At 44.2% G+C, this 13,833-nt stretch overlaps 1 protein-coding gene across 1 annotated transcript in view; it reads left to right on the forward strand.

Annotated features, from left to right (window-relative positions):
• RNF144B (ring finger protein 144B) overlaps positions 1–13,833 on the forward strand; it is a 48,331-nt gene that overhangs the window by 7,248 nt on the left and 27,250 nt on the right. Inside the window, exon 2 of the mRNA XM_030503564.1 lies at positions 10,105–10,293. Within this exon, the coding sequence (XP_030359424.1) occupies positions 10,129–10,293 (165 nt within the window). The 5' untranslated portion in view covers positions 10,105–10,128. The remainder of the gene's footprint in view (positions 1–10,104; positions 10,294–13,833) is intronic.

The following is a 13,833-nucleotide window of genomic DNA, read 5'->3' on the forward strand; positions in this document are numbered from 1 at the left end:
ATGCTTATATTTGTGATGGCGACTTCCCCAAGTTCTAATCTTCAGTTTTGACTCCCATGGTTTGATTCACTGAATGTCACTGTAGCTAAAAGACTTGCAAGTTACTACTGAGTAATGTGTCCCCCCCGCTTTGTAATACATTGAGATGTATTTGGATCAAGGGCACTTTTCAGTGTTGTACCTATTTATCTTGGTTATCTTGAACAGCGTGTTTATTCTATAATAATGGGCAGCATATTTGACTGTAAGATTAGATAGGGGCAAATTAAAACATTATACATAATAGTTTTATTCACTGAGCAGTCACACAAAAATCATTATAAAAGGAAAATTAATTTATTCTTTGATTCCTGTTGATGTAAATCTAAAGTTGTGTGACAGTGCTTTTTGATGCTTGTAGTGAGACAACTGTAGGACCATAATCTTGCAAGTTTGCAGTTTCCTCGGCCTGACAAAATGTAATCAAAGTGATGTTAAAGGCATCATCTTATTGCAAGCACTGAAAAAAACATTGTTCACATCATCTCTTCTAAAAATAAACACCTAAGTATGAATTCTTTTTTTTTTTTTTTTGTAGGTGATGTTAAGTAAATTTATCTAGTACATGGTGCTTTTACAGAATTCAGTGGAGGATCAATTTCACTGTTTCGGTCAGCTGAGTTGTTCTTTGGTTTCTGGCAAACTCTGCACGCTTCCCTTGGCCCTAAGAAGTTTCTTGCTGTCCTTTTCGAGGCCTGGCTTTGTGTCATGTCTCCACTTGCCTTGACCTGCTTCCCTTGCAGTCAGGACGCTGCTTGTCCCAGACGCAGCTTTGCTGCTTGGAAAAAGGAGCCATCTCCAGCCAGAGGAGCCTGACAGCTCCATTAGTTTCTTGTTAGAAGAAGAGTACATATATGAACAAACAGATAAAGTCGGTCCCTCTGTCAAATAAAGTTCCATTGCTTTCACTTTAACAATGCGTTTTACAAATATCTTCTAAAAATCCTTGATGTTAGAACAGGCCAATGTCACAACTATCTTCTGAACACACCCTTGTCTAAACTGTAAACATTCCATCTCAAGGAGTTAACATATCCCAAGGTTTTGTTATCCAATTAACAAAAATAAGCTCTTTTTTTTTTTTCTGTGTCAAAAGCAAATTGTTACATCTGACTTCCTGTTTCAGCTGAGACAGCTAGCCAAGTTATCAAGCCATTTGACCTCCTGAAAGCTCCTCCTAAAGCCTTTTTAATTAGTGAATGCTACAGTTACCAAAAGCCTTCATGTGGTTGGAAAGGAAAACCTATCATTTGCTTTTGGCATTAATGTTATGAAGACTATGTTTTTATTTAACAGTGGTATATTACTTCTGGTCAACAGGAAGTTAAAAGTAAGTTAAGTGCACCAAACTAGTTTGTGGGGAAATTCCTTGTAGCTTAGCATTAATAGATGTTGCATAGTGTCACTGAGAATAGGGGATGGTATTTAGATAAGCTTGAGAGTTTAATCTTAGATCTGGTAACCAATACTTACAATTCCACTTGGTATAATTTTACTACTTTTTGTTTTGTTTTGTTTTGGTTTTTTGTGGGGTTTTTTTTTGTTTGTTTGTTTTGGTTTGGTTTGGTTTTTTCCCCCAATGTGTTTTGGAAATACTTGGAAATGTTTGATGCCAAAATACACAAATTCTGCTGTCTGGCTACCCTTTGCTGTGTCACTGCATTTTGTGATGATCAACTTCCTTTAGCTCTGTGATTGCCAGGCTGCACATAAAACTTCAGGGGAATCCTGCTCCTGAGCTCCTTTGGGACCAGATGCATCAACATAGCCCGCTGCCTGTGGCTGGCATTGTCATGCTGCTCAGGCATTGCAAGTTTGATACATCTGCGTCATTCCAAACTTGACACCCGCAGGCCTGCCCGGGACTCATGTCCAGTAGGTCTGGTGGAGGGAGCTATGCCTTTCCAGCCTACCAGTTTTGACAGAGCTGTATCCTGAACTTTGGTATGTCCTAGCTCAAGCACAGTTCCAGCAGAGCTGAGCGAAGGCGGTGGTTTATGTGATGTGATGGTCTGACCTCATTCCATGCAGAAGGGCTTACTCCTGTCCTCAGGATTCAATGAATGTAGTCATTGTGTGGTTCCTGTCAGTATTGAAAAGAGATGAAGACCATATTTTGATTATGCATTTCAGTTTACTAAGAGGCTTCATTATTTCTTTTTCAGTCTTTATGTTTTTATCTGTAAGTGATCAGACAGTGCTTTTCCTAGCTGTCAGCTGGGAGTAGCAGCATTTATTTCACCATTATCTATTAGATTCCTTTTTCTTGGACTCCCCAGCTTTTTAGGAATGGAAGGGGGAAAAGCCCACTTTTTACCATCTTGCTTATTCTAAAGCAGAACTGGAAGGAAACACATAAAGGATTCCCATAATTGCAGAGTCATATGTGTTTTGGGGTTTTGTTATATTCAGTTAATATCCATGGTCTTCTTGCAAAAAACTCCCCAAGGACATACTGATGTAGGGTTGATAGAAGTTACTGTGAAGAACTGGTGAATCTCAAGGTTATTCATACCTCACAGTATTATAGTACAGTAGAGATGTGACTCAACAAGTGAACTCTCAGAGACTTGTGGAAACTGATTTACATGTGCCCTAATGACGTTTTTCTTAGGATGATTTTAAATTACTGAGCGCATGTGAGATTTGGGAAGCTGTTCAATGTGTGTTTTAGGTGTCCTAAAGTGCTGGTATAAAAATGCCTGGCAGGAAGCTGGGTGATATTCTTAATTAGTGCAGTCTGTCCCTTACATTTTTTTTTGTGTGCAAGAGTCTTCCCACTCACTACATTCCTTTCAAAGTATTTGATATATTTATTTTTTGGTTGCTAACATGGTATGAAAATACTCCATACAACCAGTGCTTCTTGAACAGCAGCTCAAGGGCTCTTTCTTTTTTTCCAGGCATTCCAATGAAAACAAGTGAGAGGAATTGCCTTTGGTGTGTCCTCATGTACCAGGCAGCACGTGTACTTAGGCTGCTTGGTTTTTAAACAAGTTTTCTTAAAATAAAAATCCTACAGTGCAGAAAACTGACATGAAATATTATACATCTGACTTTTCTTAAGCCTTGCTCAAAGAGAACAGATATTGAAATACTTTTATTCTCTCTAATACTTAGTCTTGGTAGCGTATTATGGTAATCCAGAAACGGGTTTTCCTTGTGCATGCATGTAATCAAGTGCTTGCTGTATTAAGGCATAGATGTAATACATTAATTCTGAATATATTAAAAATGTATTTAAATTTAGACCTTCTATTCACAGATCTCGTTGCCTTTTTTTGACACCACAATTTCAGAAAATCTTAAGTACTTGTTTAAGTTGTTAATAGTCTCATTGCAGTAAAGCAAAATATTCAGGCTTTGATACACAGGAGCACTTAAACATATGATTAAATGCCCTTCTTGAAGATGAAGGCTTTCCTGAATTGGAGCTTTAATCATGTTTTACACCCTTACTGAGTCATTGCTAGATAAGTAATACTGTATGGACTAGATTGATAGCTCTGTGTAGACAGTACATATCAAAAGAAGGAGAAATTAATGCGTTGTGGTTTAGTGGTCAGTCAGTCTATTAGACCACAGAAGTTCTAGTGTGCTTGATTCAAACTAATTCTTTGTGCAGAGCTGTTGAGTTTAAAAAAGCTGCCTAAGAAATGAATTTTGACTAACATTGTCTCAAGAGAGTTGGGACAGCTAAGGACTTGTAACCAAAACTGGTAATGATGTGGTTTTGCTGAAGTTGATAGAAGCGTGGGGGTTTTGACAGCTGTCTTCACATGTCCTAATTTCATAGTTCAGTTTATACGTTCTGTGATCTGACCCCGTTATCTTAATACCACTCAGTTACATTTTTTAAGTCTTTCTATAATTACTCTTTCTCTAAGGGCCTGATTTTTAGCATTGGTTTTGAACACATGAATGTTTCAGGTAGTTTTCTTTTTTATCCTGTTTTTTAGGGGGAGGACCTTAGTTACAGGAAACAACAGAATTGTGATCTGAACAATGTCATAACAGGGTTTTATATGGCATTGAAGTAGTTTTGTAATGGGTGGAGTACTTAAAAAATCTCCAGGGCATGAGGAACAATTACAGTACTTGCAATTGTTTCTTCAAGAAAGTTCAGTGAATACCTGGTACACTAAATGGGAGCTTAGCACAGGTGCTGTGAATTCATTTTGTTACCGAAATGGTTTTTGTAAAATGGGGAATGCTGTGTTAGACCCACACATGACCTTAAACGTAACCACAACCTCTTTACGATCCCACCATGTGGATGCAAGTCCATGCCTGGGTACTGATTTATGGCAAGCCTGGGGGGTACTGAGGTACAGGGGACTGTCAGGGCGTACCCTGCCCCACAGGATGGGCTGAGGCACATGCCATCCCACAGGGAAAAATCTGTACCCTTTTTATTCCATTAATGTTTCCTGGAGCAATGTGTCTCCTGTTTATACATGTCTTGACTTCCTTTGAACTCCAAATTCAGCTAAAAGCATGTAGCCCTACTAACTTCAGCAGAATTGTTTGTAAACACAAGGCTTGAAGTAGCTTCTGCAAGAATTCTGTTGTTGCTATTGGGTGCACATGTGAAAAAATGAAAGGATGACTTACGGTGCTGAATACAATCCATTCATTCTCCTCTAGCTTCAGTGCAGAAGGCTTTCATGATTTTGTGTGATCTTTGTAAGTGGTGAAAGTCACATTCAGACACATTTTTTTAGGAAAGTACAGTGACTTGATTGCAGGCACACAGACAATGTCCTTTTGATGTTGCAGCTCAGGAGACTGCCTCGCTTGTTTGCTCTATCACATACACAGGGTAGCTTTTGTACTTTGAGCCTAGTAATCTTGGTTTGAGGCAGTTTCGGAGACTCAAGTGACCCTTTGTGTGATTGTAACAAGGATGTTAACCTTACAACGCATGCTCACAGGGAAAGTTTCAGCCCTAGGTTGCATCAGTTTTTAACACCTCTATGGAGCTGTGGTTGCTTGACCTTGGCTGGCCGTCAGACATCCACCCAGCTGCTCTCAGTCCCACTTCAGGGGCTTAATAGTTTCCACTTCAGAACACTAATACCAAGATTTGTAATGGGCACCTGTCTAGAAGCAGGCACAGCAGATATTTGCTGTTAGGAAGCTGCCTAGCTTTCAAAGCCAGGCACCAGACACCATGGTGTCGGGAAGCCCTGGAGGCAGACAAGTTCTATACTCCTTCCTTCAGTGCTTTTGCTCATACTTCGCTCAAAATCTCCATTGCTTTTGTGTTAGTGTTTCTGCTTGTACTTGTCATTCCCACCCCACCGAGTCCTTTCTCTTTCTGCTTTGAGCACAGTCCATTGTTTTCTTGCTCGTGGATAGTGTTGAGACATTTCAGTGCTATGTGAAAGCACAAAGCTTTGTCACCCCCACAGACAAAGGAAAAGTGCCCTCACGCAGATGAACGGAAACGTTGACAGGTCTGAGTGCTCAGCAAACTGTGGTCCTGGTGACTGTGCAGTGTACGCCCTCCTAGGGTTGACCCCAAATATCTCACATTCTTCAGGCTTTCTGGTCCTGCCTTATCCTATGGCATCAACACTGTTAGTTCTTCCAGAGCCATGGAAGGATGAGTGTTCCCAGCAGTTCTTCCTTATAAGGTGGGCAGCATACAATTTGAGGAAATACATCCCGTTTCCTGGACATTCTGTGCAACGTGAAAGGAGTATGCTCCCCGTGTGAGTAAGTATGTATGTAGCTGATAGAAGTATGTAAAAAACCTTGGTTCTTCACAGTTCCTCACTGTTGACGCACAGTGGGGCCAGTTTGACCCTTCCTCACCACCACTGTACGCTGGTGCAGAATTTAGTCTACTGTGTTTCTCCAGATTAGAGTGTCCTTGAGATGTGTTTACCCTTATTCTACAACATCTCGTGGAGCCTGTGTTGCTGTTCCGTGGAGGTTTTTGTGAGGAGTTAGGTGCTGTGTTACAGTTTCAGTGATACATTTCTTGCTTTATTTGAGATTCAATCCTAAATGGGTCATTTGTGTTTGCATGCAGCTGAGGTGGAGCTTCACGGCTTCTCTGCAGAGAAGTGGAAAAGTCAGTTCTGCCAGGGTAGTAAACTTGAGGAGGTGGTTTGAGAGCGTGGGAGAAGACATTGCATCTTGAAGTGATGTGAAAGAATAGGAGAAGCAGTAGGGAGTAAGAACCAGAAGAAGACATGTGTCTTTCTCTCCCCATCATTCTCACCATCTGATCTGATCATGGGAATAAACCTCCTCCACAGGCCTGATTTCTCTTCAGAACCCAGCTGCCATTGGATGGGGCTACCCTTCTCCATAGCCATTAACTCTTCCCCCTGCATGCTTCCCTTGGCAGCAGTAGAAGAAGTCACAGTTCTGGTGGGCAGAAGCAGAGACCAGCTGGTCGGGTTGCCCTGGGAAAAGGAGGAAGCCAAGTAAGCCACGCATCTGCTCTCCCTTAGACGGGCAGGTTTTCACATGCTAACAGGGTGGCTTTGCCTGTGCCAGTCTGACCTGGAGGACTGCTTATGGACAAGCTGGCACCTTAGGGAGCATAGAGAGAGTTCTGTTGCTGATATCCATGGTACGTGCTCCAGGGGCTGTGCAGGCAGACCACAAAGCTGTGTCTATGGCTCCCATTGTGTTCGCTTTGTTTGCTAAACCCTGCTGGTGTCAGTGAGGCCATGGTGAGGTGAGGCGAGCCAGCCTGGGCTGTGTGGGGGCTCGATCCTCTGGTCTGCCAGGTTTGCTTGGTGTTGTCCGCTGGAGATTTCCACAGGGTGCTCTTTTTTTATGGATAACGTTAGCCCTGCTCTGGAACCCTGGCGCAAGGGGATGAGGAGTGTGGGAGGGACAGGGAGCAAAGCTGAATTTAATCTTCAGTCTTCAGGGACAAGAGTGCCTGGGAGATCATAATGAGTCCCCACAACCATCACACTGGCATCTGGTCGCTTCTAGGGCAGAGCAGTGTATCGGGAGCCTACTCTTCACTGTGGCAAAGTCTCTTGCTGTCACACTGAGTGCCAGATTTAGGCCATCTAAAGTTAGCCCCTGGCCCTAAACTTCAGATACACACCTGAATCTTTCTACTGCTGCCTTAATGAAAGCATGCAGGGTCGTGACCCTTTTGGTTATAAAAAGAACACTGACTTTGGAAACGGCTGTATCCATTTTATCCATCCGCACATCCCAAAATATTCCCACCTGTTCTTTTTGTACATCCCTCCTCTTAACATTGCCACCTTTTACTGTGTAAATGAAGAAACTTCAGATCTGTGCAGAGTAGGGGTGAGTAGCTTACTGGTACAGAGGCAACTGCTGTTGAAAAGCATACCTGAGTAAATGCGTTACAATCCTCCTAAATAATGAGATAACGTCTAGCATGTAGTTTTAAATAACAGGTAGTTCTTGATCTGCCGTAGCATTTCCAGTGACTCACAATTCCCCCCTCCCCACCCATTGCAGCAATTACAGAAGAGTATTGCAGTTCCTGACTCAGAGGGAGGCATCCTTCCAAGGCTTATGTCCATGCTGGAGCTCCAGCTCTGCAGCCCCATGGAGCAGATTGTGGGGGCATCATGGCAGCAGGTCGGGACTGCACTAACAATAGCCCAAGCACAGAACCAGTGGTAGCAAGCCGTTAAAGAGAGAGTTTGCTTTGAATTCTTGGCCAGAAATTTGGGTGCCAGAATCTTGGCTCTAAAATCCTCTTGTATCAATAAAACTGCTTGCAGGAAAGACATCCCAGGGGACACATCTTATGGATTCTCTGTCAGGCTACACTAGGAAACTGCAAGGTGTGAAAATTAAGAATGGACAAGTGTGCTCCCACCCAGATTTGTTGTGGTTTCATGGCTTTTGAAGAGAAAGGGTCTTCCTGCAGACCCATAGGAACACAGGGCTTGAGGCTTACGAGGCAGGCCTGGGGATGGGGCTTGGCTGTGCGTCAGGTTGTGAGGTGGGGGCTGTGGGGCAATGTTGCTTGTGTGTTGACCCCTCCAGCTCCATGAGTCCCATTGTTTCTCGCTCTGGGGAGGAATTCAGCAGGTACTGCAAGCCGGCATGTCACGTATGCACTGGCTGGCTGCAGCTGACCTGGTTGCTCTGGAAGCTGCAGAATGGCAACGGTGATGTGCTGCCAAATGTGACCTGACAGCCCTGCCATGAGGATACTCAGGACTGCGAGGGAGGCAAGCAGCAGTGGACGAAAGGGCTCAAGTCTCCTGTTTGCCTCTTGAGATGTCAGATCTGACAGGCACACGGATGGGTCTTGGTTATTTTCATGTTCATGCAACCTCCATTTGTGATGCAGCTTTTAACATGCAGTAAAGCTGCACTCTTACTTGGCACTGCTGCAAGCAGCTGTGCGCAGCCAGCCACCAGGTCTCTGCTTGTAAGAAATGTACATGAAGATTGTCTTGCCATCATCTAAGTGTATTCAGAAGCAAATCTGTGGAAGTTGGGCCAAGTTTCTTGGAGATGGGAATAGATTTTCCTGTGCCTTAAATGCTGCACAGAACCCCACTGTCTATTTTGAGGCGAATAAAATCTGCAAATTTGCTTTCTGTTGTTTCCATGTTAAGCATGAGGATATTCTCTTCAATTTCTGTGTAAGAATGAGGGACTTGATTCTTTTTTTATTGTTATGGTGCAGTGTTTTCAAATGCTTAGGTCAGAAAACATTACATGTGAGCATGATAGTTCTATTTCTTGCTTCTTAAAAGATAGAAGTTTCTTCCCCAAGTACTACTGTGCCATAATGTGTGGTGGAAACACAGCTATACTGAGATTCTCCCTGTGAAAGTAGTAGCGCACTTAGTTCATGGTTCACAACCCTCAGTTAGATGCCTAAGAGCCCTATGAAACAGATAGAAGAGCTGGATGCTGCGGATTGGGATGCACAAAAGCTACACACCTGAGCAGGCTGCTTTCTGGCATAGTCAAGGCAATGCAGAGAAGAGGACTGCACATGAAATATTCTTACTCACTTGGATTTAAGCTTCAGCCCTGTATGAAGTAGGACATGCAACCCAAAACCCTTGCCTGGGTTTAGATGCCTTCACCACCCCTGTCGCAATGGGCTGCCAGCTCGCTATCTCAGTGACAAGTCGTGTAGAAGGTGGAGTTCATGGTACCCACCACCTATGCTACAGGCTAAATGTCTGAAGTGCTTGCCTAGGAAGAGGGAACCTGTGCTTGCTGTCGCCTCGTGCTGCCTAGGAGAGCTCCCAAGCCACCAGCAAGTACAGAAGGTGGGAGTGGAGACAACCATTGAAACGGTGTGGGTGCAATGAAGATGGAAGGATCCCATAAGGATGGGAGGAGCAGGACTCTGAAACTCATTCAAAAAGACAGAGTCATACGTATATACATGCAGACGCAATTTATTTTTTAAATAAACAATTTATTGTCCCAAGTCAGCTCTCTGCTCCCAGGGCTTTGAGGAAGTGGTCTGACCAATATCATAGAATCATAGAATCAGAGAATGGTTTGGGTTGGAAGGGACCTTAAAGCTCACCCAGTTCCAACCCCCTGCCACAGGCCGGGACACCTTCCACTAGAGCAAGTTGCTCCAAGCCCCGTCCAACCTGGCCTTGAACACTGCCAGGGATGGGGCAGCCACAGCTTCTCTGGGCAACCTGTGCCAGGGCCTCACCACCTTCACAGTGACAAATTGCTTCCTAATATCTGATCTAAATCTACTCTCTTTCAGTTGCATATACTGAATATACTGTACCGTCGCATATAACATAGGTAATGTCTCGTGTGTGAGTTTTGTTTGTTTTTTAATTTGTTGAGTGGCCTGACTGAGATGCTTTATGCCAGCAAGGTGAATGTTCTCTGAGAACCCAACCCTGTTCAGGCCTTTTGGGGAGGTGAGCTCTCAGGCACCTTTTTTGTAAATTTTGATGGCCTGAAATTTGAGACTGGCACTGAGATGTTGAAGTTGTACATTTGTATGTGCAGGTGCTTTTATGTATCTAAGATGTAAATTCAGATGTCAATGAGAAGTGACTACATGGCTTGTGGGATGTTTCAGCTGTTGATTTCTCTTTTCAGGCTGAGTGGACCATTAATGAGTGAATGGGCTCTTCTGGGAAAGCTTGTCCTCACACCATGACAGCTGACAAGTCAGAAGCTGGAGAGTTAGCTCTGGAGCCCCTGCTCACTTGCAAACTATGTCTCTGTGAATATTCCCTGGATAAGATGACTACTCTTCAGGGATGCAGCTGCATCTTTTGTACATCGGTAAGTTCTAGCAGCACCTTTACATTACAGGAGCAATCTAATGGGAAATATGCAGAACTGTGAGATGGGGTTGCTTCTCCTATACAAGAAGTGTGTGTTATCTCTGGTGATAGAGGATGCTTTCCTAAAGAGCATTTGTATTACCAAATTATGATCTCTTGCTCCACTTAGACGTATACAAATCTATGGGCTGGATGGGTTACACCCCAGAGTGCTGAAGGAGCTAGCAGAGGAGCTTGCTAATCCACTCTCCATCATCTATCAGCAGTCCTGGTCTAGTGGGAAAGTCCCGGAGGATTGGAGGTTGGCCAGCATGACGCCTCTCTACAAAAAGGCAGGAAGGAAGACCCTGGAAACTACAGGCCTGTCAGCCTGAGCTCAGTACTGGGAAAGGTCATGGAGCAGATGATCCCAAGTGAGATCATAAAGCGCGAATGGGAAAATGGAGGGATCAGGCCCAGTCATGAACCATGGGTTCATGAAGGGCAGGTCCTGCTTTACCGACCTGATCTCCTTCTGCGATAAGGCGTCCCGCCTGGTTGATGAAGGAAAGGCTGTGGACATTGTCTGTTTGGATAGTAAAGCATTCGACACTGTCTCCCACAGTGTCCTTCTGGAGAAACTGGCTGCTCATAGCCTGGATAGGTGTATTCTTCACTCGGTTGGAAACTGGCTGAATGGCCGAGCCCAAAGAGTGGTGGTGAATGGTGTCACATCTAGTTGGTGACAGGTCACTAGTGGTGTCCCTCAGGGCTTGGTGTTAGGGCCAGTGTTGTTTAACATCTTCATTGATGATCTGAATGAGGGGATTGAATGTACCCTCAGTAAATTTGCGGACGACACCAAGCTGGGCAGGAGTGTTGATCTGCTGGAGGATAGGGAGGCTCTGCAGAGGGATCTGGGCAGGCTGGGTCGATGGGCTGTGGCCAGTGGTATGAGGTTCAACAAGGCAAAGTGCCAAGTCCTGCACTTGGGCCACAACAACCCCATGCAACGCTGCAGGCTTGGGGCAGAGTGGCTGGAAAGCTGCTCAGCGGAAAAGGACCTGGGGGTGCTGATTGATGGCTGAACATGAGCCAGCTTGTGCCCAGACAGCCAAGAAGGCCAACAGCATCCTGGCCTATATCAGCAATAGCGTGGCCAGTAGGGCCAGGGCAGAGATCATCCCCTTGTACTGGGCACTGGTGAGGCTGCACCTCGAATCCTGTGTTCAGTTCTGGGCCCCTCACTACAAGAGGGACATTATGGTGCTGGAGCGGGTCCAGAGAAGGGCCGTAAAGCTGGTGAAGGGTCTGGAGCACAAGTCTGATGAGGAACAGCTGAGGGAACTGGGGGGTTTAGTTTGGAGAAAACTCAGGAGGGGACCTTATTGCTCTCTACAACTACCTGAGTGAGGTGGGGTTATAGTGAGGTGAGGGTCAGTCTCTTCTCCCAAGTAACAAGCGATAGGACAAGAGATAACGGCCTCAAGTTGCGCCAGGGGAGGTTTAGATTGGGTATTAGGAACAATTTCTTCACCGAGAGGGTGCTCAGGTATTGGAACAGGCTGCCCAGGGAAGTGGTGGAATCACCATCCCTGAAAGTGTTCACAAACCATGTAGACGAGGCCCTCAGTGACATGGTTTAGTGGTGGTTTTGGCAGTCCTGGGGTAATGGTTGGACTTGATGATCGTAAAGGTCTTTCCCAGCCTAGCTGATTCTATGATTCTATTAGTCTGTCTTGCCTTATTTAAAAGACTTCTCTGTCATTCTGCCTTTGATCATTTGTAACTCTTAACAGATGTTCTGGTAGCAAATAATAGTAAATCTCAGTAGTAGGGAGATGTATTATCACTTGTGAAAAAAGATGCATTTTAAGGCTGTCAGAGAACATACGCAGTCTATATGCAATCTCAGTATTTATTTTTTTCTGAAGCAACATCTTGAAACATCATAGGATAACTGTGAGGTTTTGTTTCCCCATTACAATTTTTAGTACTCGGAGACGTTTTAAGTCTTGTATATAGTTTTCAATGGCACTCAGAAAACCTAAACAAAAACAAACCTTGGCCTATTGAAGCTTTGCATCTGCAGTCTGTGCTGCAGAGGTGCTGCCCAGGTCATGCATTGCCTATAGTTGTCAGTGAGGACTTACTGTCCTTCAAATTCAGATGAAATAAAGCTGGTGGAAGTGATAAAGTCAGCAGTTGAGTGAGCTGATAAAAGCCCTGCAGATATTAGTACGCTTCTGGTCTCTTTGTCAGCATGGAAAAGTAGACCTAGTTCTCTGGTGATAGTGACTTTGATGTACCTGACTAATGGATTTTGGAAACAGGTCAGAAGCCACTGGAAAGATGTTTTTTTTTAACTCCAGAATAAATGTACGTGGTTTTATTTTTTTAACAACAAATTGTGGATAAGCTTCAAGCAAGTACGTTTATGTTTTGCCCTTGATAGTTTGAACTCATGGAAGAAAGGTCATGTTTATGAAGCCAGATTGTGTGAGAGTATCTTCATTTATTCTGAATTCAGGGTAGCTTAAATGAGATAAGAATCCAGATAAGTTCAAGAAACTAGGATAAGATCGATTGATATGCATTTTCGCCCTGAACTTCATAAATTTTGTTTTCCCTGCCAACTTCCAGAAAACATTTTCATATGTTAGTTTTAAGAAAACATACATGTAGGTATGAAGATATTGCTTTAAATTAAAAAAAAAGAAGAAAAGTTAATACCTTTACAGTAGTCCCACTATTCTCCGATAATTCAGTGTCTCTGATTTAGTATCACTAATGGCACATTAACCTCAGTTTTAGCTGGGCAAGGAAGGGAGGGCTGCTGAGGACTATGCCAGGCAGCGCTTCTCCAGGGCACTGGCCAAAGGGAGAGGTCAGTGGTGACTGGGGATGTTGCTGTCCCTGACTGTCCCCAGTTGGTGCTGCAGCTGCCACTCCATTACATACACCCCTTATCTGGCTGGTAGCAGGAAGAGCATGCGCTCTTAGCTCGGCTGTCCAGTGCCAATGAAGAGGAGAGTACAGTCACAGTTGTTTGGCATTTGTGCAGACTTCACTGACTTTCTCTGAACCAAGAGCCAGGCATGAGTGAGTGCTGAATGTAGCTGGTAGAAGCTTTAGACATGCTCTGTTTATTTCAGTGGGTGTAATACGTCTCAGTTGTGCTTATGCTCCATGCCTACCCTTTGGCTGGCTGTTGTTGCCTGCGTCTGAACATCCTCCCAATGGACATGTCTGGACTGATGCAACAGAGACGTGTAGATCTTACATTCTGTATCAAAGAGGGCTTTGGAAACTTTTAACTTGCCTATATGGCTTTCTGTCTTGAATCCAGAGCAGTTTCTGGGAGGCCATATGAGTTGCACCTTTGGGCAGCTCCAAAGGTCAGAGTCAGGAGCACCTGTCCACAGAATGCCTTGGTGCTTGGGCTTGCATGGGGGATTGCTCAGGGCACGGTCTACAGTAGCTGCACTGGTATGCAATGCCCTAAATTTCCTCCCACCCATGGCAGGGCTTCTATATACTTTCGCATTACCCTTAAGAC

This window comes from Strigops habroptila, chromosome 1, assembly GCF_004027225.2.
Source record: "Strigops habroptila isolate Jane chromosome 1, bStrHab1.2.pri, whole genome shotgun sequence".
NCBI lineage: Eukaryota > Metazoa > Chordata > Aves > Psittaciformes > Psittacidae > Strigops > Strigops habroptila.